We start from the raw sequence: 23,461 nt of genomic DNA on the forward strand, positions 1-23,461 counted from the left end.
TATTATTTCTCTTGCATAATATGTTGCGTATTTACAATTGCTTTAACCACTATACTGTCCATGGTTGTTTTACATCACAGATACATGATTGCAAGTGTCCATTGAAATTAAAAAACCTTAAATAACATTTGGATACATAAATAATTTATTTCCTTCAAATGGTAGTTAAATAGATGGTTTTCATATTTGTGAATAATTCCACCTGTTTTTATTTTTTATTTTATTTATTTATTTTTTAATTAAAGGAAAGTGAAGTCAGTGTTCAGTAGCTGGGGAGAAAATAAAAGTGAGTCCAAGATAGTTACAATGTCACCATTAGTATTCAGCATTTTTGATTCCATTTTGCGCATGTGCCACTTACAGATGTCATCAGAATTTGTAAGTTATTCTTGGAATGTTGTTTAAATCTGGCTGTTTAATGTTGTTATTGCAGCAAAATGTTCATATATTAATATTTCTTGTTTTCTAAATAAATATAAAAGCTGGTTCATAGCTTTATAGTAAAATGAAAATTTCTTAGTTACCACTGAGAAATCATGTTGGCTCTTGTAGAAAATGTCAGCTGATGTGCAAATGATAGAAGTAGATACATGATTCAGAAAGAAGATATCAGCAAATGTAAGGAAGGGAAATTTAATTATTACCAACAAAACATTTCATTGTAAATAAAAATGAAATACAGATAACCAAGAAATGTTTAGGAGAAAAATAATCTTAGCATGCAAAATCATTAATCCATATATAAGAACAAATAGGGTAACAATTCAGAGGAGCAAGCACATGTACCAATTGTGAAGCTCTGTGTCACAGAAAGCCATTCTTCTTATTGATGTCATCACAATTCATTACCCCCCCCCCCCAAAAAAAAAAAGGTAGGAAATATAAACAACCATTAAGAATCTTTACAGAACTAACTAAAATGTATAGTCAGTGAAAGATACTATTCAGATTCATGACATAGGTAATATTAATGGATGTTTATCCTGTACTTGAAACATTTTTCTTTGTTGTAGTCATTGAGGTATTCTTTCTAAAGTTGTATTATGGGTGCTTTATATACACACACGCATGCACACACTGTTAAAAAGAACAATAAATAACACCATGGTGGGCAGAAAAAGTTAAAGAAGCAATCCTGGAAAAGAAGGAAGCATACCAAAAGCTCCTAGCAATAATAAGTCAGCAGATGTCCTAAAGGAATACAGAGAAAAATGTAAGAGAGCTCAGCTATGAGTAAAAGTAGTTAAGTCATGGAAGACTTTGGTAAGAGTATGGAAAATAATAATCATGAAGGTGGCAAAATGTTCTGGAAGCTATTGAAGAAGCATAGAAATGGAGGCAAGAGTACTGTAAAATGAATCAGAGATGATAAAGGTGGTATGAAAACTGAAGATAAGGATATCCTAGATGTCTGGAGTAATTACTTTGACAGACTTAAACGAACCAAGCATTGATAGAACTCTACCAGAAAATTTTCATGAGGAATGCAAAGAAGAGTACATATCAATACTTGGGGTAGAAAAAGATGTAAAAACTTGAAATGTGGAAAGGCAGTTGGAGTAGATGATATTCAACCAGAAATGCTTAAGTAAGGAGGAATAAAAGTTTTGTTGGCTACACTTCATATTTCAGAGGGCCTTATCAGAAAATTGAATTCCTGATGATTGGAATAGAGCTCTCATAGTATAAGTAGAGCTCTCATCCATCTATAAAATAGAGAATAAAGCTGAATGTGAGAATTACAGAGGAATTTCTCTACTAAGTGTCTCTGGCAAGATTTATGCAAGAATACTTGAAAAGAGGTTGAGAAGGATGGTGGAAGAGAAACTTGGAGAAGAACAAGCTGAGTTCATACCAAATAGAGGTTGTCAGGATCAGAGCTTTAAGACAAATAGTTGAGATATCATGGGAATATCACAAGGCTCAGTACTTAGGTGTTGTAGATCTGGAAAAGGCATATGACAAGGTGCCCAGAGAAAAGCTTTTCAAAGTACTTCAATTATATGAGGTGAATGGAACATTATACAGATCAATACATAGTCTATATTTAAGTTGTCAGTCAGCAATTAGATTTGAAGGAAATATAAAAAGATAGTTTGATGTAAAATCAGGGGTAAGACAACAGTACACGTTATCTTCACTGTTATTCATCATATGTATACGTTATGAAAGAAAGTACTCCTAAACACATCTTGTGCAAGCCTCCAGGATTCTCCAAATTTGAACTATAACAAATTTGGCATGAAAATCAACAATAAAAAAGACCAAAACTGTGAAAATAAGCAGGAACATAGAAAACTTCAGCTGCATTCTGAATGGGATTCCATAGAAAAAGTAAAATACATCAACTATTTAGGCACAGTTTTTAGTGAAGATGGCAAATTAAATCTGGAAATAGACAACAGAATAAGCACTGCTGGTATATAGTAGGTAGCCAGCTGAATAAATTTATATGGAATAAGAGAGAAATTGGTATAGCCACTTGAACAGAATGGGTGAATAGGAAAATTGTTGATAGGATATTAATAATAATGTAAACTTAATAATGTAGTGCTGTCATAGTAACCTGAACACCACTTTGGGGTGTATATGAGTCACGTGTTTGTAGCTAGTATAAATTGAGGAATATGATGCTCCCAAGTCAGTGCAACTGTGTCTGGGTGAAATGGCTGCGACAAGAACAACTGACAGAGTTTGAAAGAGGTATTGTGATAGCTTGCTATGTTGCAGGCCATCTGTTTGGAAAATTGTTGACAAATTGGACCATCCTGGGTCAACATGAGATGGAAGCACAGGGAGTCAACTTCAAGTACTACCTGCACACACACACACACATACATATTCATAAGGCAGTGGTGTAACCTCACCTAAAGATAGACTTCTAGTTTTTCTTCTTCTTCTCCAACTCTTGCATAATTGACCAAAACAAATTACCAAAAAAAAAAAGAAACAGTGCATTGCATGCCTCCTGTGGTCTTTTGTGAAAAATACATTAATAGAATCTTATATAACCCAGATATATCAAGTCTTCTGCTATTGATAACTGCTATTCTTCCTATTTGTAATAAAAGTGTCACTTTAAATTAAAACCATTCTGCATTGTCCTTACACTTGTTTATATTCGTCTGACATCTATCCAACAGCATGGAAGCAAGTATGTATATTCCCATTGCAAAAAGAAAGGGAGAGAGATAAAACTATAAACCTATTGCCATCACTTTAGTCCTCTCTGAAATAATAGTTAGGTCATAGCAGCCAACTTTGCTATGTGCAAGCCTACCAAATAATCAATTACTACCAGAATAAATTCTGTAACCCTGAATCTATACTAGATCCAGCTTACATCATCTACCTTTAGATATGTACCATGGAAAGGTTTGGAAAAACCCATGCCATTGCTTTTGACATTTCCAAAACATTTGATTGAGTCTAGCATTGGGTCCTACTCTATAAATTGCAGTCCTTTACTTTGTCTTTCCATCATCTGTGTTGGGCAGTTAATTTTTGTCATAGTAGTGATGGCGCCTTTTTTTGGACTTCTCCATCAATGCTGGATTGCCTAGGACTGTTTTCTTTCTCCTATTTCTCTTTTTCCTATCACTGACTAATAACTCCATCCATAGCTTTGCTGATAATGGTAGATTCCATTCTTCTTACTTATTTGTGTTTAAATTGATGAATGAACGTATGTTTTCTACACCTATAAAAGCATAGATTAGAAGAAGGTGAAGAAGAAAAGTCTTCTTTTAATTAATCTGAAGATATCACTCCACTGCTGCTGGTATAAAATAATTCCAAAACAAAACTTGAAAAGTCACTAGTCACACTATACCTTTCAATTGAAGTTAAGGGTTCCTCCATATCTTCCAATCCTCAAGGCCAAAATTTGCTCAAAGCTATGTCACTTCAGTTTCATTTTGTTGTCATTCTTAAAAATTACTGGTAATCAATAATTAATCTAATCTTCAATTCTTTTGGTTTCTTGGAATTGCTAAATAAGAAATGGCTTCATTTTGAAGTCTTCTGAGGGAATTGATCACCATTAACATTAAATGATCTTTTGATTCCATGGTCCTTTTGTTTTGTTGAAGTTGAATACAGTGGTATCTCGCTAATCCAAACCTCTTTAGTCCAAACCCTCCAGTAATCCGAACCTCTTTAGTCCAAACCCTCCAGTAATCCGAACTTCTTTTAAATGTAATTTCCCAAAATTATGACTTTACCACATCAATAAAAAATATAAGTTTGAAGAATGTAGCATTCTTGGTTGCTACTGCTTGGGAAGCCGTCAAACCTGAAGCAATTCAAGCGTCAAGTAAAAAACTGTGGCCTTCTAGAATTACCAAGATAACTACGGTGATACACAAAAAGAGGAAATTCAAAACTTGCATAATTTGGTTAAAAATATAAATCCAGATGTTGAAATTAAACAAACAGATGTCACGGAATGGATTACAGGTAGAACCGAAAGTGAATTCGAAATCAAATCAGATGCTGAAATTATAGATATGACGCTTCAGAACGAATTAAAAGATGATGGTGATGATAAAGAACTCGAAGAAAAAAAGTAAAACATGAAGAGGCAGTTGACAGTTTTAATACGTCTATAGAATGGGCTAAGTAGAATGACACGCTATTCCACAAAATTTTATTGCTAATGCAGCTCCAAGGAGCAGCATTCGAAAAAAAAATTTAGCTTCCAAGAAGCAAAAGAAAATCAGTGACTTTTTTTACAAAGAAATAAAAAAACTTCTTTTTTGTGTGTTGTGTACAAGAAAGTGATATTTTTTACACAAATTAAGTTATGTACTGAACTATGCAATTTTATTAAATCAGAATCCTCAACAACACAGGTACATGCAAACTAAATATTTTACTGAAATAAACTTGTGTATTGTATTATTTTTTAAGTTTTACATTACAACAGTAGCTTTTTTTTCTATCAGTTACTTCATTTATTTACAGAATTAAATTGATGTACCATTAGAATCTGATTATTTTTGTCTAGTTATTGTTGTCTCTTGGGGAAAAATTCGATAATCCGAACTTTTCGCTAATCCGAACGAGCACGGTTTTTATTAGTTCGGATTAGCGAGATACCACTGTACTTGGAAAGGTGAATAACCATGGTCAAGTTCTTCAAAATTTACCACAAATTTGTTAGCTGCATCTTTATCTTCCAATGCTGCCTATATCGCATAGTTAGTTTTGATCCCAGTTTTATTCTTAAAATGCTCAAATTACATATAACCTGCTTTAAATTTGAATATACAGCTTGGATATTCTGGTTTTCTGATCAGAAAATATGATCTATGGTTTCTCACATGTCATTTCTGTCAGCACTATCTTTTTCACATCTGACTATGAAAAAAATATGCTTTCCCTCTGCAAACCACTTCAACATACTCTTTTCATTTATTAATTTCTGTAGAATAGCACTTATGGTGTATGACATGTAGAGCACATGCATTAAATTGGAATCCTACAACATGTTTTCTTATTCAGTATTGTTATTTGCTATTTGTATTGTTGATATCTTATAATATGCAAGACGAAATATTTATATAATTTATTTTTACTATGGCATGTGTGTTATTCTGTAGTTATGGATACTCCACAGGTTTCATTATACAAGAAAGCAGTAAAATTACCTCTCTTAGTTTAACTATGCTCATTCTTTGCAATCTCATAGTATTTATCCTTATTGATGATAATATCTTTTACATTTCACCATAACATATTAGATTTATGTGCAATATCAGCTACGCGTTCACCTATTTCAGCTGGATCAATTATGCAAGGTTTCACGTTCAATCTGTATAACTGTATGATTAACTAGTTTTGTTTTTGTATGAAACTGATTCACCAGCATTATAAATAGGTAAACAGTTCACCAATTCTAAAAAAATTACCATGAATTACAAAAACTTGCTTTTAAGAATAAAAATTAATTGTTTTCGAATGTTCTGAAATCTCACAATGCATCTAGTTATACTCTAGAATAGAATGTTTTATTCTCTTCTAATTTCTGTCAACACATCTATATCCTTTTCACATCTACCTACAGACCACTTCAGTAGTTTCTTTTCAAGAAGCAGTAAGCTTTCCCCTTAGCTTAACCACTTGGAGTTTTCTGCATGTCTATTTGTACTTTGTGTGTAACCTGTTGACAGTGTCGTGTACAGCTTGTGACCATAATGTTTTATTGCACCTCTTTTTTGCTGTGGCGCAATAAAGATTGATTCTTTCTCTCTGACTAATTGGAAAGAAAATCAACTCTCTTAGCTTATACATAAATGGACATAAGAAGTGACTGAAAAATTGGTGTGTGTGTGAAAATACATTGTGTGCACATTTCTGTTTAATATTCATTTTATGGTGTGACATCATGCAGGTTCAGTTCTTTGTTCTCATATACCTATTTGTCATTAACAGGCAGTATGAAATTATCCTTATTTCACCGAGGGGTGGGGGGGCTGTGCCTTAGAAAATCATAGTCATTTAGATTTGATCGTGATTTTGTTTTAATGCATTCCAAAAGAAAAATTGCAGATATAGATGCCATGGTAAGTGATATCACATTAAGAAGACATCTACTATATCTTACTCTTTCAATCTTCCAAATCTGCCATACTGTCACTTCATTTTATTTGTACTTCTTTCTTAAAAACCTTGTGCACTTAGTGACTAACAGTGTGTTATTCACCTTGCTATTCATGCTACTAAAATATCACAGTAGTGGAATAAGGATCTCAGAGAAAATGTATAATACAAGTTTTTTTTTCCTAAAGCAAACTCTTAAGGACTGCAGAAATAGTTTCTGACAGTGATAATTTGATATAATGAATTTGCTTAGAACAAGATTGTGCCTATGGACTTTGATCAGGACTCTATAATTCATTACAAAGTAAGTTTGTTAAAACATTGTTTGCTGTAGAGGAAGAGAGGGCCAACCGCACTAGCATGATGGTAGACTACTTGAAGGCAGTTGCTTACAAGAGAAAATAAAGAATTTTTGAGCAGTTTAAAATTTTTATTTTTAATTTTTGGTCATTGTAAAAGTTCTACAAGCAAACATTTATTTAGCAAAATACATTTACAGGTTTTCAGTATACAGATGGTTATCAGTATGCCAATCTCATAGGGACCACTGAATTTGTTTATTATAAGGGGTCATTTGCTGTAATGAATTGTCTTCAGAATATAATTGTGTTTATTGTCTTCACTTGGGATTTTATGTTAGTTTGTTCTATGAGTAAATTTGTTATAATGGTGTATGCTGTAACAATGTTTGACTATTTACATATTATTATTATATGAGACCTCCAGGGAGTCGAGGACTCATTGAGGAAGGTCTCAGATAATAATATAAATCTCAGATAATGTAAATTACCCAACCCAGCTATCGTACCTATCCTTGAATTCATTTACACTAGATGCACTCACTACCCATAAGGGCAAATTATTCCACTCACTCACTGCTCTCTGTGAGAAAAACCTAGCTCTTACCCCTTTCTGGACTGCAAATAAATTTAACTTCCATGGATTTCCCCCGTGTTCTCTCCCCACCTTCCATATAAAAATTTCATCAGTTGAAATGCTATAACACCCATTCAAAAGTTTATAGACGTCTATCATATCATCCCTCTTTCTCCTGTTAACCAGAATCTGCAATCCACATACTCGCAATCTGTGCTCATAATCTAAATCCCATAATCCGGATATAATCTTTGTAACTCTTCGTTGCACCCTTCTCACAGCTTCTTTATCTCCTTGGAATCCAGAAGACCAAATCTGCACACAATAATCCAAGTGTGGTCTTATTAAAGCCTTATAAAGAGATAGAATTACTTCCTTATCCTTATATGTCAAAGTTCGCTTCAACATAGCAATTATCCTCTGAGTTGTATTTGCAACTTTTGCTATGTGACCTTTGAACTTTAAATTCTTATACACTAATACACTAAGATCCCTTAACTCTTCAGTTTCTTGTAGCATAACCCCACTAATATAATATGCCAATGGAACTCTAATCATGCCCCAAAGTGCATAACTTTACACTTACTAACATAAAACTGACAGCCATTTTCGTTTGCCCGATTTCCAGTCTATTCAAATCATTTTGTAATTGCTGAATATCGGTAGCATCCCTGATTGCCCTCCCTATCTTTGTATCATCAGCAAACAATTGCAAATCTGATGATAGACTCTGCTCGATGTCATTAATGTATAAATTGAACAATAATGACACAAGGACTGAACCCTGAGGTACACCACTGGTTACCTTAAATCTGGCAGATTCACACCCACTGTATACCACTTTTTGATATGTCTGTCAACCATCCCCTGATCCAAGTCAATAGATTATGTTCCAATCCCTTATTTTCCAGTTTACACAACAGCCTATTGTGTTGTATCCTATCAAATGCCTTAGAAAAATCCAACCTTATCATAGTGTATCCATTCTCTTTATCCAACCCAGCCATAACATTGTTATAAAATATGAGCAAATTGCTAAAACATGACCTTCCTTTAGTAAACCCATGCTGTTCCCTGCAAAGTATAGAATGCTTGTCTACCCATTTCTGTATGCGAGTTCTTACCAGCTTCTCTAAAATATTCACTACCACACCAGAGATACTAATAGGTCGGTAGTTAGATACATCAGTTTTTGCACCGCTGTTGGATTGTGATAGAGTGGAATTTTATGAACTCCTATCTTATCACAATCTAACATGCTTTTCCAAACAAAAAAAGAAAATAAATACAGTAAATTGCCTCTAAGTGATAAGTATTATGTATATGTATATCAAGTATGCTGTTATGAAAAGGGTAAATAAGTATATATTTTGTGCCATTCACGAATGTGGTTAATTCAGTATTGAAAGTGTAAAACATTAGCAGAGCATTATAAATTATGTATAAAAGAATTATAAAATGTAAGCACAAATTCAACAGTTGGGGGGGGAGTCAAGTCCAAATGTTACGGAGTCGTAATGCGAGGGAGCGGCTTGCCCCAAGTAAACAATGTGACGTCAGCGTACGTGCGATAAGCGGGGGAGCGAATGGACGCCGTGACGTAGTAACCAGTGAGAGTTTGCTGGACATCGAAAGGGGCGAGAAATGCCGAGAAGAAAAAAAGGGAAATATAAGGGTCATGTGACCCTGAAACGAGGCCTCCCCTGGAACTGTCATACATTCCTTCCATTCCTGTGGTATTATTCCTGAGCTGAGACTCAAGTTATACAAATGTGTGAAAGGCCTAGCCAATTTAGCTGAACATTCCTTTAACAAACAGGCAGATATCCTATCTGTCCCTATTTACAAATTCTTATCCAGGTTATGCAAAAGCTTTTCAATCTCATTTTCATGAACCTATAACTCTTCTTCATCCAACGTAGTAATAGCACCATGCTACATACACCTGGTTGATATATCTTAGCAAAGTAAGAACTCATTAATTGAACAATCTCCTGTGCAGCCTCAGCTTTATATATTCATAACTCCTCTCACTCTTATTCTCACGATGTTCTTTCCACATCATCATCTTCTTGTGGATCGCTAGCTTAATAAGGCTGCACATCCATTTCGCTCCCAACCTATTCATTCTTCGAACACTGGGGGATACATTGAGATACCGCCTCATTCAAGCACTTTTTCAAAGATTCCCATGCATTGCTGACATTTTTTCCATTCAGCAACTGATACCATGGGACCAAAGATAGTATTCTTCTAAGTTGATCATTTCCAGCTTTGTAATTCAGCATGTAGTCTGATTTAATCAGAGCTTCAATACAAGTAGATATTTCCCAAGAAAGAACAGCGTGATCACTGTCATGAATTGGTGGTAAAATAGCCATATTCTTGACAGAGATCCCTTCTAATGCTATGAGCAAATCTAACACTCTTTGACCTTGAGTTCCTTCTTTCACATGCTGCTTGAGAAAGTTACTTGCAACAATTCAATAAATTCCTGTTCTTTCTGATCATGAGATTTCTCTTCTAACCAATCAATGTTTGGAAAATTAAAGTCACCCATAATGATCATTCACTTGGTACCAATAAGGCTAAATTAACTATGCCTTTCTTCATTCCCTACAACAGCTGCCAGGTCTGTAGCAACACCCTCACCATGTATTTCATTCTGTTAACCTTCACTTTACACCAAATAGATTCAAACTCATCACTACATTGGACATTGTTACCATCATTGTTTTCTTATGTTTCTACCCTAACTGGACTTAAGTCATCTGATATCATTAGTAGCACTCCTATCTCTTCTGTCATTCCTAAAAATAGTATATCCGTTACACTCGACCCCACTTACCATATCTGATTCTGATAGCCAGGTTTCACTAATGCCAACAATCTTAGGCCACATCGTATTCATTAAAGCAACAAACTCAACTCCTTTGTTTCTAATGCTCCTGGCATTTGTGTATAGACATAATAAATTACAACCTAGCCTATTCTTATAATTAGATATGCAGTATATTTGGTCTTGTTCTAGAATTTTCTCTTTTCCCTCCCCAGACATACTTAAAAGGTCCGAACCCAAGACATATTTTTCCACTCCTTTGCAACATACATTACCTTGTTCAAAGGCATTTATATCTTTATCACGTTTGTATACGATAGCTGAACTTTCACACACATTTTCCCCATTCCTCCCTTGATGATCTAGTTTCCCCGACTCTCTGCATTAAGTCTCATACCAAGAAGTAATTTCTCCAGGCTTATATATATACAGTAAGTACATAGCATGCTTTTTTCATTTACAACATGATAACATACCCAATATCTATTTTCACCTAGAGTCCATGAAATCTTTTGGGCAGTTATTTTGCCATTTAACATAAGTTACACATTGAAATATTACAATATTTTTACCTATCTGAATATCATAAGACATATACTTCCTCTTATGCAAATAGATATACTCATTACTATACAATATTTCTACACTTATATACACATATTTACATTATGTGTTTAATTTTCTGTTCCATTGTTTTTGTTTAACTGATCTCCATTCTACCTTGTTACTGCTACCCAACATCTGGCTAAATCTTATGTTACTATGAGCTGAAACCTCATTGATGGTAGTGAATAATTTCCTATGGAGTAGATTCTTTGTGAATCTTGATTGGATTTTTCCACATATGGTTTCAATTTTGAGCAAATGCTGTCATTGTCTTTATTCTACCTGAATCAGATTCTTCCTCAATTTTTGAAGTCTTATTTCATAAAACAAACGTTTTTACTAGAAACATTTTTAGCATAGCTATAGCTTACAATTGATGCAAAAGTGGAAATTGTCACATCCTACTTATGAAGCAGGCACTGTGTACAGAACTTTTGAAATGGCTTTTGTATATTGTAAATGTAGTAAACTATGCAAGTACTTGAATTGACTCTTTATATTCATTTTACAGAATAATTTTTTTTTTCAAATTGACAACTTCATGTTTTATATGTCTATTATATGTGATGTAGTTATAGGGATTGAATGTGAAGGATTTAGTATTTTCATGGAAGATAGAGAAGATAGGATTGTGGGGGAATACTACTGATAATGGTAGCAGAGAGTCAAAAAGAATAGGAGACAGGCAGGAGGGTGGATGTACATTTGAAGCAATTTGCTATTGAGATTAAGGCCAGTAAGACAAAATATACAGTTGGTTTGAAAGCCAAACGGCTATTTTTCTGGCATCCTTAATAATAATAATTAAGGGGATACAAATCCCTTGTTGTTCAGGGGATTTGTATCCCCTTAATTATTATTATTATTATTAAGGATGCTGGCAGCTGAACAACAAGGGATTTGTATCCCCTTAATTATTATTAAGGATGCCAGAAAAATAGCCATTTGGCTTTCAATTTATGTTATAATATACAAACACACCTTTATGGCATTTGTATAGTAAAGGTATGTAAGTTCAATCCCACATTGTTTTAAAACCGAATAAGAAACTCAAAGATTGGAAATCCCTTCCAATCTTTGAGTTTCTTATTCGGTTTTAAAACAATGTGGGATTTAACATCCCCTTAATTTAAATAATGTTTTTGTTGCCGAAATGAAGCTTATTAGCTCTTTATAGCTCTTTGTATGTAAGTTCTTTTCACTTAAACCTTGTTATCTTCCAGGTCTACCTACTCACTGATGAGACCTCAAAAAAGGGTGAAACCGGTCTGGGTAATGACCTCTCCTCATAATGTAATTACAGTATTACATCCCCTAGGGGCTGTGTTTTTACATTATGAGAAAATATCAAGGATAGTGAGGGAGCTTGCTCCACCTTTGCTTTGAGTTGCCTTGGTGTTGTACTACCAAGTGGTCATTTACACTTGGATTCGCCAATAGTTTTTCAGTATATATGAAACTCATAGATTGATAGTTCTCGATCTTAGCATTTTGCTTACTGGCAGCTGAACAACAAGAGATTTGTATCCCCTTAATTATTATACAGTTGGTTGTTGCTAGGCCAGGTATCTCCATAGATGATCTGGAAGACATGCATTGCCAAATTAGTACAATCAGTACAGGTCAAGTGATTATTATGGGGAACTTCGACTATGGAGATGTAGACTGGAAGGAAGAAAGATTACATGGCAGAAAGGAAATAACAATTTATACACCTACTAAGAGATAATTATTTCAGGCAACATGTGATGGAGGGGACTAGAGACTGAAGAGTATTGGACCTCATCATAGGATCAGAAGTACTATCCATAACCAAGGTTGACAACATTGCCTTCAATTGGTGAAAGTGACCATGTGGTCTTGACTTGAGAGATTGTAAAACATGATGAAAATTCTATCAAGAAGGGGTATTTGTCGAACTATAAAGGCAGGTGATTATGACATGCTAAGGAAGAAGCTTAAATCTGTAACATGGCATAAAATACTGCAGGGTAAGGATGTTAGTGGTGCATGGGATATAGTTAAGGGTCATCTAGAGGAAGCAATATTAAATTGTATGCCTAAGGTAAGGAGGGTTAATCAGATAGGAGTTAGATGGATGAGTAATATCATTTAGAATGTGTTGCAGAAGAAGAAAATGCTGTGGATGGTATATAAAGAGAAAGGTGACCAGCAAATTCCATGAGCATACAAAGCTTAGGCAAGAAAGATGACTAGCAAGGAAGGCAAAATCAGATTATGAGAAGAATCTAGCTGAGCAGGCCAAAGGAAATCCCAGAGTTTTTCGTTGTGGCAAGTAAGAGGAAGAATGACTATGGAAGATTAACCTTAATGAGTGGTTACAGGAGGTGGAAGCAGATAAAATAGTTGAGTTACTGAGTGACCACTTTACAACAGTATATCATCCTAGAGAGGTTACTACTTTAATCTGTGTGACAGACACTAATGTGGGAACAGAGATGGATGGATGAATTGGGGATTCTTAGGGTATTCCAGAATCTCAATGTAAATGGAGCTGTGGGATTAGATGGGATTATCAGCTAGGATTTTGCAAGAATGTGCATGGGAACTGCCAGCGCCTTTGACTAGGCTCTTTAAGTCTCAGCTCTGGTAGAGCTCCAAGGGAGTAGAAAGAGGGCAAAATAATTACTTTGTATAAGGGAAGGTTCTAAGACTCCAGTAGCAAATTACAGGGTGTTCGGGATAAATTTGACATATTTATAATTAATTATATTTTTCCGTAAGTTACATGTATTAACACACACTTCTCTTCATTTAAAAGTTTGGACCCTTCTTCATTCATATACAAGATGTCAGAAAGGATGGATAGCTGGAACCCACCTGAATCATGGAAGAGAATAACTTGTATCATGATGATTCGTGCCCGCCATCAAAATAAGGATATTACGACTGCTGCCCAATGCTCCCTGAATACAGTAAAAACAATCAGGCATGAACTAGAGACTTGCAATGGTGACTACGAGGATGTAGCAAGAAGAAAGATCCCTAGCAGACGATCTGATTGCGTTCGTACAGCAGAATTCCTCGCAAATCTGCAGGAACAGGTGTTGAAGAACCCTGGCATTGGAATTCGGGCTTTGTTCGTGGAGTTGCTAACTGTAGTCAAGCCCTGGATAACAAGGGTAGCCAATGGTAGGCCGTATGTATGGCAGCAGGATTCGGCCCCTTGCCACACCTCTGGGAAAAGTCAAAAATGGTTGTCTGAAAATTTCTACGACTTCACCAGTCCAAATGTTTGGCCTCCAAACTCCCCAGACCTTAACCCCATGGATTATTTTGTATGGGGCGCAGTTGAAAAAGACACCAATCGCACTTCCAGTAATACAAAAGCCCAGTTAATGGATAAAATTAAAACAGTTTTTGCGGCCCTTCCCAGGGAGACTGTAGCATCAGCTTGTTCGAGGTTCCGAAGCAGAATTGAAGCTGTGATCGATGCTAATGGTGGTTATTTTGAGTAAATCTTGTTGATAGTATTGTAATTAACTCTGCCTGTAATGTTTTTTTGTCAATTCATTAAATTTAATAGATACAAAGAAGATTTTCTTTTTCCTTACGAAACTGTCAAATTTATCCCGAACACCCTGTATAGACAGTTCAGTACAAAATTAATAACAGAAAAAACTCACCTACAAAGATTATTTAATAGTATAATTTTCGCCTGTGTGTCACAGGCATCTTCAGTGCATTAAGCTCTAATTAAACAATAACTGACAATTCCAAAAAGCGCCACCTAAGTAGCTGGCGTAAGATAACTAAAAAGGTCAATAAATTTCCTTTAAAAAAAAAAAATCAATACAATAAAAAGTTAGGAAAGATTATCTGATTTGTAAAGTACCATCTCCCATAAAGAGGATAGACGTAAGCCATCGGATCTGTTTAAGTTAGGAGAATGAAGTAGAGTTTTGCATGTTTCTTTATAAAGGCTTTCCATGAGAAATTGACTTTTGTGAAGAACTCTTGTCTTTCTCCAATGAACTCTGTGTCTAGTGAAGATGGCATGTTCTGCAAGTCCAGACTTTTCAGGTTTCAAGTATTCAATATAAGATTGGTGTTCTTCTAGCCGAATGGAGGCAGATCTTCCCGTTTGTCCGAAATAACATAATCCACAAGAGCACGGAATCTGGTAGACACCTGGATGATTAAGATGTGGAAGTTTGTCCTTAGGAGAAGTGAGAAAGGTGGAGATTTTTCTAAACGATCAAAAGGCAACAAAAATATTCAGTGGTGTTAAAACTTTTGCTATACATTCACTGATGCCGTGTACATAAGGGATAGTAATGTGTGTTATTTCTTCTTTGTTTGAAGAGGAAGACATATTAAAACTACTCAAAGTTCTTTTAATGAAGCAATTCTTATAAGCATTAGATATAAAGGAAGAAGTTATATATTGTAGTTCTTTCTGTAAAAGATCGTCTGAAGAACAAAAGGAATGGGCCCAGACTTGCAGAACATGCCATCTTCACTAGACACAGAGTTCATTGGAGAAAGACAAGAGTTCTTCACAAAAGTCAGTTTCTCATGGAACGCCTTTATAAAGAAACATGTGAAACTCTATTTCATTATCCTAACTTAAACAGATCCGATGGCTTATGTCTATCCCCTTTATGGGAGATAGTACTTTACAAATCAGCTAATCTTTCCTAACTTTTTATTGTATTGATTTTTTTTTTTTTTTTTTTTTTTTTAAGGTTATTTATTGACTTTTTTAGTTATCTTACACCAGCTACTTAGGTGGCACTTTTTGGAATCGTCAGTTATTGTTTAATTTGAGCTTGATGTACTGAAGATGCCTGTGACACAGAGACGAAAATTATACTATTAAATAATGTGATATTTTTGTCAACCTTCAGAATGAAGGAAATAGGGATATGACAAGAAACGGCAAGGTTGTACATGAAAATTGTGAGAGTGTGAATGTAGAAAGTGTGAATGATAGTATAAATGGTTTCTCAGAGAACAAAAAAGATGAGATAGATGCATTGAGTGAGATCGCGTTGTTGAATAGTGCGATAGAAAGAGCAAAACAGCAGCTAGAGTGCATGAACAAAAGTAGACTGAATGAACCAACCAATAATAAAAGGTATGACAGGAAAAATAGACGTATGAATGTGAACATGAACAAAATGAAGGATAGAGTGCTGTATGGAGACTCGCTAGTACGAGGTGTGTTAGTAGAGGATTTGACAAAATCGTACCAACCTGGTGCGACCATAAAGGACGTAACTGCGTCTATTAGAGAGCAAAAGGAAAGGGTGAAAGAAATGATTGTTGTGGCAGGTACGAATGATTTGAAAGGAGATAAAATGGAAATGATAGAAGACCTGAATGAATTGTTTGAGGTAGCAAAAGAAAAGAGTGAGAGAGTTAGAATGATGAGTCTTTTGCCACGGTATGACAGTGAAATGTTTAAAAGGAGGGCTATAATTGCGAATGACTTTATGCGTGGGTTATGTATGACGAGTGGTGTGGAATTTATGGATGTGTGGAGTGAGTTTGATGGGCGAAAGGATCTATATAAGATGGATGGCTTGCATTTGAATGGTTACGGTGTAAGAAGACTTGAGAAAGTGTTGCTGAATGTAGTGGATGTGCAAATTCAGGGAAACTAGATTTGTTAGGGGGGGGGGGGAGTAGAGATACAGTCCTTATGGAGGCAGTTGAATGTAAGAATGAATATAATATGCCAGAGCAAATAAGGACAACAAATCTGAATGGGATAGTTAATATAAGGCATCAAGGTAGGGTTGGGGCTAATGGGGGTCTTAAATTCATTTACACTAATACTAGGAGTATTAGGAACAAGAAGGAAGAGTTTTTGGCCATGGTTGGCACTTCCAGACCACAGGTTATAGGTATTAGTGAAACATGGCTGACTGTAGATGATATAACTAGTGGGATTGAATGTGATGGGTATAGTGTGTTCAGGAATAACAGAGAGAATAAAATGGGGGGAGGAGTATTGTTGATGATAGCTGATGAGCTCCAGCCAAGGAGAATAGAAGTTGAATTGCAGGATAGAGAAAAGAGCACATTTGAGGCCATTTGGTGTGAGATTGTGGCTAGCAGAACTAAATATACAATTGGGTGCTGCTATAGACCAGGTGATGGAAAAGATGGTGGTGACAGTATGCACAAGCAAATAGAAGAAATGGGTGGAAGGAGGGTGATTATTATGGGAGATTTCAACTATGGTCGCATTGATTGGAGTGAGGAGAGGACACACGGGAGGAAGGAACTGGATTTTATGCGGTTATTAAGGGATAACTATCTGCGACAGCATGTAATGGAAAATACTAGGGGTCAGAGAGTGCTTGACCTAGTAATTACATCTGAGGATTTGGCTGTAACAAATATGAACACATTGCCACCAATCGGTGAGAGTGATCATAGGGTCTTAACTTGGGAGGTGGCTAAAGGTGTAGAATTTTCAATTAAGACAGGGTACATGTGGAATTATCGGGCTGGAAAGTATGACATGCTTAGGAGTTTGATTGGTTCAGTGCCATGGCATGTACAACTGCAAGGACTAGAAGTTGATAGTGCATGGGCGGTAGTTAAGAAGTGCTTGCATGAAGCAATGGCTGACTGTATACCTAGAGTCCGAATAATAAATCAAGTAGGGGTTAAATGGATTAATAACACCATTAAGCTTGAGTTGCAAAAAAAGAAACAACTATGGAGGGAATTTAAGGAGAAGGGTGACCGGCAGGCACATAAACGGTATAAAGCGCAGGCCAGAAGGGTGACGAGTGTGGTAAGAAAAGCAAAAAAGGATTACGAAAGAACATTGGCCATGCAGGCTAAAGAGAATCCTAAACAGTTTTTTAGATATGTAGCAAGTAAAAGGAAAAATGTACATGGCAGATTGATTTTAAAGAATGCTGATGGTAGGGAGGTAACTGAATCAGTTGAGATAGTTGAGTTACTGAGTGAGCACTTTGCAAAAGTATATCATCCAGGTGGTGACATTGCAGAAACGAATAAACCAGTAGATTATACGGGAATTGTGGTTAATGAAGTGGAGGTGAGTAGTCTATTGCATAACCTCAATGTCAATACATCTGTGGGATTGGATGGTATACCAGCTCGTGTTGTACGAGAAGCAGCTAAAGAATTGTCAGTACCCTTGACCATTTTGTTTAATTTGAGTCTCGGGTCTGGGTTAGTCCCGAGCGGGTGGAAAGAGGGGAAAATAGTTCCACTGCATAAAGGTGGTTCCAAGACTGCTGTTGTAAATTACCGACCGATTAGCATATCAGGAATCATTGTCAAGGTCTTAGAGAAATTAGTCAAGAAAAGAATACAGGATTGGATAGATGAAAATGGGATATTGTATGGGGGACAACATGGTTTTGTGAAGGGTAGATCATGCCTCAGTAACTTGCTCACGTTTTATAACACAGTGACGGCTGAACTGGATAGGGGTAATGGGTTTACAGTGATACTACTGGACCTTGCCAAGGCCTTTGATAGGATACCACATGGAACCCTAATCAGTAAACTGGAGCAGATGGGTATAGATATAGGGTTGGTGAGATGGATAAGAGGGTGGTTGAAGGAGAGATATCAAAGAGTGGTTTATTCAGGAGTGGAGTCTAAAAGACGTCTTGTGACTAGTGGAGTGCCACAGGGCTCTGTTCTTGGACCACTGCTTTTCAATTTGTTCATCAATGATATTGGAAAGAATCTGAGAGGAAGTGTTCACTTGTTTGCTGATGATGCAAAGTTGGGTAGAGCAATTGTGAGTGCACAAGATGTCAAAATTTTACAGGATGATTTGGATAGTTTGGAGGACTGGGCTAGGAAAAATGGATGTGAATTTAATGTGGCAAAGTGTAAGGTTATGCACTTTGGGGTGAAAAGAATAGCAGCAGTATATCGCATTGGTGGAATCATACTCCAGGAGATTGATGAGGCCAGGGATTTGGGAGTGTTGGTGGATAGGGAGTTGAAGTTTATGGGGCACATTGCAAAAGTAACTAAAACAGCTCACCAAATCACTTGGCTTCTGAAAAATACTTTAACATGCAGAGACGAACAAGTTGTTGTTCCTCTGTATCGAGCCTTGATAAGACCCCATCTGGACTTCTGTGCCCAGCTATGGGCACCAGGGTTTCTTCGTGATGGGGAGGAGGTGGAGAGGGTCCAGAGACGAGTGACCAAGATGATAGCAGGTCTGTGGAGTGAACCTTATGAGAATAGGTTGAGGATTTGTGGGTTGCAGAAATTGGACGATAGGCGACGGAGGGGTGATATGATTGAGACATTCAAATTACTGAAGGGTTTTTATAAGATTGATCCAGAAGATATTTTTGAAAATATGACTGGTGGTGGGAGGACTAGGGGCCATGCATGGAAGCTGGGCAAGAGCGTGGTTGACAAGGGTGTTAGAGCTAGGTTCTTTACTTGGAGAGTGGTAAATGAGTGGAATAAGCTTCCAGAGTCTGTTGTGGGTGCTACGACCGTGAATGAGTTCAAGGCAAGGTATGATAGGTACTGTGTGAATGTTGAATAGTTGTTCTTGACATGATGTTAGGGCCTCCCTCGATGAGTCTGTCGACTCCTTGGAGTTTCCCGGAACAATAATAATAATAATAATAATAATAATAATAATCTTTGTACGTGAGTTTTTTCCATTATTAATTTTGTATTGATATGTCTACTCATGGTATACCTCTTTTAAAACTTAGACAAATCAGTATCTCTGGCGTGGTGGTAAAAGTACTAGATAAATTGGTAAAAAAGAGATTCAAGAATGGGTAGATTAAAATATGATATCATATGAGGGTCAGCATGGCTTTGTGAAGAGTCGGTCATGCCTTAGTAATTTACTAACTTTTTATAATAGAGTAACAGCTGAGTTGGATAAAGGAAATGACTACATGATGATTTTGCAGAATTTTGCAAGGGCATTTGACAGAGTACCACTCGGAACTCTGTTGTGGAAAAATAAAACAAATGGGAATGGATATGACACTTGATAAGTGGATAAGATAGTGGCTGCTGTACACCGAATAGAGGGTAAAACAGGTGACTCAGGTTGTGCCACAAGGATCAATGCTGGGACCACTTCTGTTTAATTTGTACATAAATGATATAGGAAATATTCAGTTGCTTGCTGATGATGCAAAATTAGGTAGAGTAATAGTTAATGAAGTAATGTGGAGAGCTTGCAGGACAATTTAAATAGGCTGTCATTATGGGCAAAAGTCTCAGTTTAATTCAGAGAAATGGAAAGTTATGCAATTAGGGATAAATAGACTACAAGCCGTTTATCACATTGATTTCATTGTACTCAAGGAAACAGATGAAGCCAGAGATTTAGGAGTGGTTGCAGACTGAGTTAAAGTTTAAAGGACATATTGATAAGGTTGCTAAGGTAGCCCATAAGATTACTTGACTATTGAAGAGCACAATAACAAGTAGAGATAGGGAGCTTGTTATTCCTCTTGATAAGCCCACATCTGGACTATTGTGCTCAAGTCTGGTCCCCTGGTTTTCTTGGGGATGTGGGAGCGGTGGAGAGGATTCAGGCACGAGTGACCAAGATGGTGAGTGGCCTGTGGAATGTGCCCCATGAAGATAGATTGAAGGTGTGTGGATTGAAGAAGTTGGTTGACAGGAGAAAAAGAGAGGATATGATAGAATCATTTAAATTGCTTAAAGGATTTTATAAGATAGATGCAAGGGAAATGTTTCAGCACTTGGCTAGAGGGACCAGAACAAGGGGTCATCCCTGAAGGTTGAATAAAGATGTAGTAGGGGTGTGAGGACTAGACATTTTGCTTTTTGCCAGAGTCAATTGTGAGTGCTTTGTATGTTAATGGGTTCAAGGAGAGGTATGATAGATTGTGTGAATAGAATGGGTCTCCTGCAATGAGTCTTTGGACTCCATGGAGGTGTCATATAATAATAATGCATTGTTGGCCAGTATTTTGTCCAGCTTATATTTTGACATGTAATAAAAAAATAAATAAATAAAAACTCAGATATCCTGAAAACAAAACAAACTCAGTTTTTATTTCTCTCTAAAATGCACATAAACTATCTGTTTTAATGGATTTTCTGTATTTTAGGGAGAAATTGATACCATAATTAAGAGTTGCTAACATCAGAAGGATGGTAGCAACTCTGAATATCAAACTATTGGATGTAAACAGTATAGTTAAGCTTAATGGTGTTTGGTCATCTTGTTCCACTGCATTGCAGTAATTTTATTGAAAACATATCCTAGGTTTAATCCTTTATCCAAGTATAAGAAACAAAGTTTGCACCTGAAGTCTTTTCAGGACTGGGGCAACTCGTATAAGGAAGCTAAGACTTCACTTACTTTAGTATCCCATAAAACAAAGCACATCTCCTTGCGGATATGTATAATGCTATGCATTATGGGAAGTGTCACTATCCAGACTGGTTTCGACCTTTATTCCCATAATGCATTGCATTATACATACCTGCAAGGAGATGTATAACAAGTTGCCCCAGTCCTGAAAATACTTCAGGCGTAAACTTTGTTTGCTTACACTTGGATAAAGGATTAAACCAAATATATCATTTCTTGGTATCTTTAATTTATAGTATAACCAAGTGAAAAAACTTCTAACAACTTTTCTCTAATCCAGAGTAATTTAATAAGGTGTGACACCTTTTGGAACTCGTATATGAAAATATGATTTCTGCATTACTTCCACCTTATTATCACCTCTAGGTCTGGATCCCACTGAAGATACCTCAAGAAAGGTTGAAACTGGTCTGGGTAGTGACCAGACCCAGTTTCAACCTTTCTTGAGGTTGAAACTGATCTGGATCACTACCCCATAATGCAAAGCACAAAGGAACCATAATGCAAAGCACATCTCCTTGTAGATATGTATATCTGCAAGGAGATGTGCTTTGCATTATGGTTTACATTAAGGCAAGTGATGTAAAGACTTAGCTTCCTTATACGAGTTGCCCCAGTCCTGAAAATACTTCAGGTGCATATTTGTTTGCTTACACTGGGATGAAGGATTAAACCAAGTATATAATTTCTTGGTATCTTTCATTTATAGTATAACCAAGTGAAAAAACTTCCAATATTCTAGGTTCAAGAAAGTTTGTTGAAAAATTTCTAATTCTGTTTTGAAAAATTGGCCAAATGATTTGAAATAACATTAATAATTCCTCCTCAGTGTGATGGAAATTTAATGAATTGTGGTATTTAGGATCACTGTTAAAATCCATTTTGATGATCATTAAAACTTATGATTTAAAATTTTAACAATCCAGTTAGCATAACTCAGAATTAGACAGACAAAATTATGTCTGCATACATTTTACCAAAAGTGGCTCTAGGGTTGGGTTTCACTGTTGTAATAATGAATGATGTTGTTGGAAAGCTTGTATACTTGTATGCTTGTTATTAATAAATTATCCCTTCTAAGTAATATTTTATATAAATTTTCATCTGATCAAGTTGTTGTGCAGAATTCCAATGATTATTTTATTTTAGGAAGATTGCTTTGTTGTTACCTCAGTTGGAGTATTAGTAAAATTATCTTCTTCCAATTCATCCCCCCCCCATTTCTGTTTTTATTTTACTTCCAAGACATTCTTTTCTTCACAGTAGTTAATCAAAAACCAAATCACAGTTGGATACATATATGATTTTTTTCCAGTGTGTAATGCATCTTGAGGATCGTCTACAGGAACTCTACTTTCAAAGCATATTACTTGCAGAGCTGTTGGATGGTCAGAAATCTCAAGAAAAGATTTATAATGCTGTGAAAGCAATGCAGATAGATATTGCTGATCTACCTTTGTTGCTTGCAGTAGGATCTGCTCATACCTCTGGTTTTGATTAAGATGTTTTTTAATTTTTTTGTATATAATAGCAATGTATTATGCAGTTTAAAAAATGAGATAAAGTAATCTCTTATGTTGATTAAGTTGTCGCTACTAAAAAAAAAAAAAAATTCTTATGTAAATATCTAGTTACTTTGTATATCTTTGTTGGTATAATGACTGTGTTATGCAGAAAAGCGAAACATAAGGGTATAAGGAGGTATAAATCTTGTTATTATTAATTATTTAAAACTAATCCATAATTGCCAAGATGTATATTTCTTAAGTAATAGAATTCATTGTTGTGTACTTTCATCTACTTTAGAACATCTTTATTTTTATGTCTTAGTTATTTGAATGAAAGCTCAAAATGCAGCCAGCTTTCAACTTATAATCTCCGTGCTTTGATAAATATGAGGAACAGAAAATATCTTACATTAAGACTTTTTATTTCTAATATAATTGTGGATATTGTTATAGAATATTATGTGTAGCCTTGTATATTATATGAATATCTATTTTTTTATTTTATGTATTTTTTTAGATGCCATTTCAATACCTTCAGCTGATATGTCCCTTTATTTTTATAATGAACATCTTGTGATTTTTGTGTTATATTTTTGAGTTTGGAGTGTTGATTTAAAATTGTATAGTTTATTATGTCACTTATATATTTTTGTGTTATTTATCTTG

General features: G+C 35.7%; 1 protein-coding gene across 1 annotated transcript in view; it reads left to right on the forward strand.

The window, feature by feature from the left end:
- The window catches only part of LOC150096301 (folliculin-interacting protein 1-like), a 159,922-nt gene extending 137,134 nt beyond the window's left edge, over window positions 1-22,788 (forward strand). The window contains exons 10-11 of the mRNA XM_090409026.1: window positions 246-378; window positions 22,603-22,788. Of these exons, the coding sequence (XP_090265152.1) occupies window positions 246-378; window positions 22,603-22,788 (319 nt within the window). The remainder of the gene's footprint in view (window positions 1-245; window positions 379-22,602) is intronic.
- Window positions 22,789-23,461: the final 673 nt, after the last annotated feature.

The sequence above is a fragment of the Typopeltis vanoorti genome, chromosome 19, assembly GCF_054136105.1.
Source record: "Typopeltis vanoorti isolate ZY-2024b chromosome 19, IOZ_Tvanoo_1.0, whole genome shotgun sequence".
Taxonomy (NCBI): Eukaryota; Metazoa; Arthropoda; class Arachnida; order Uropygi; family Thelyphonidae; genus Typopeltis; species Typopeltis vanoorti.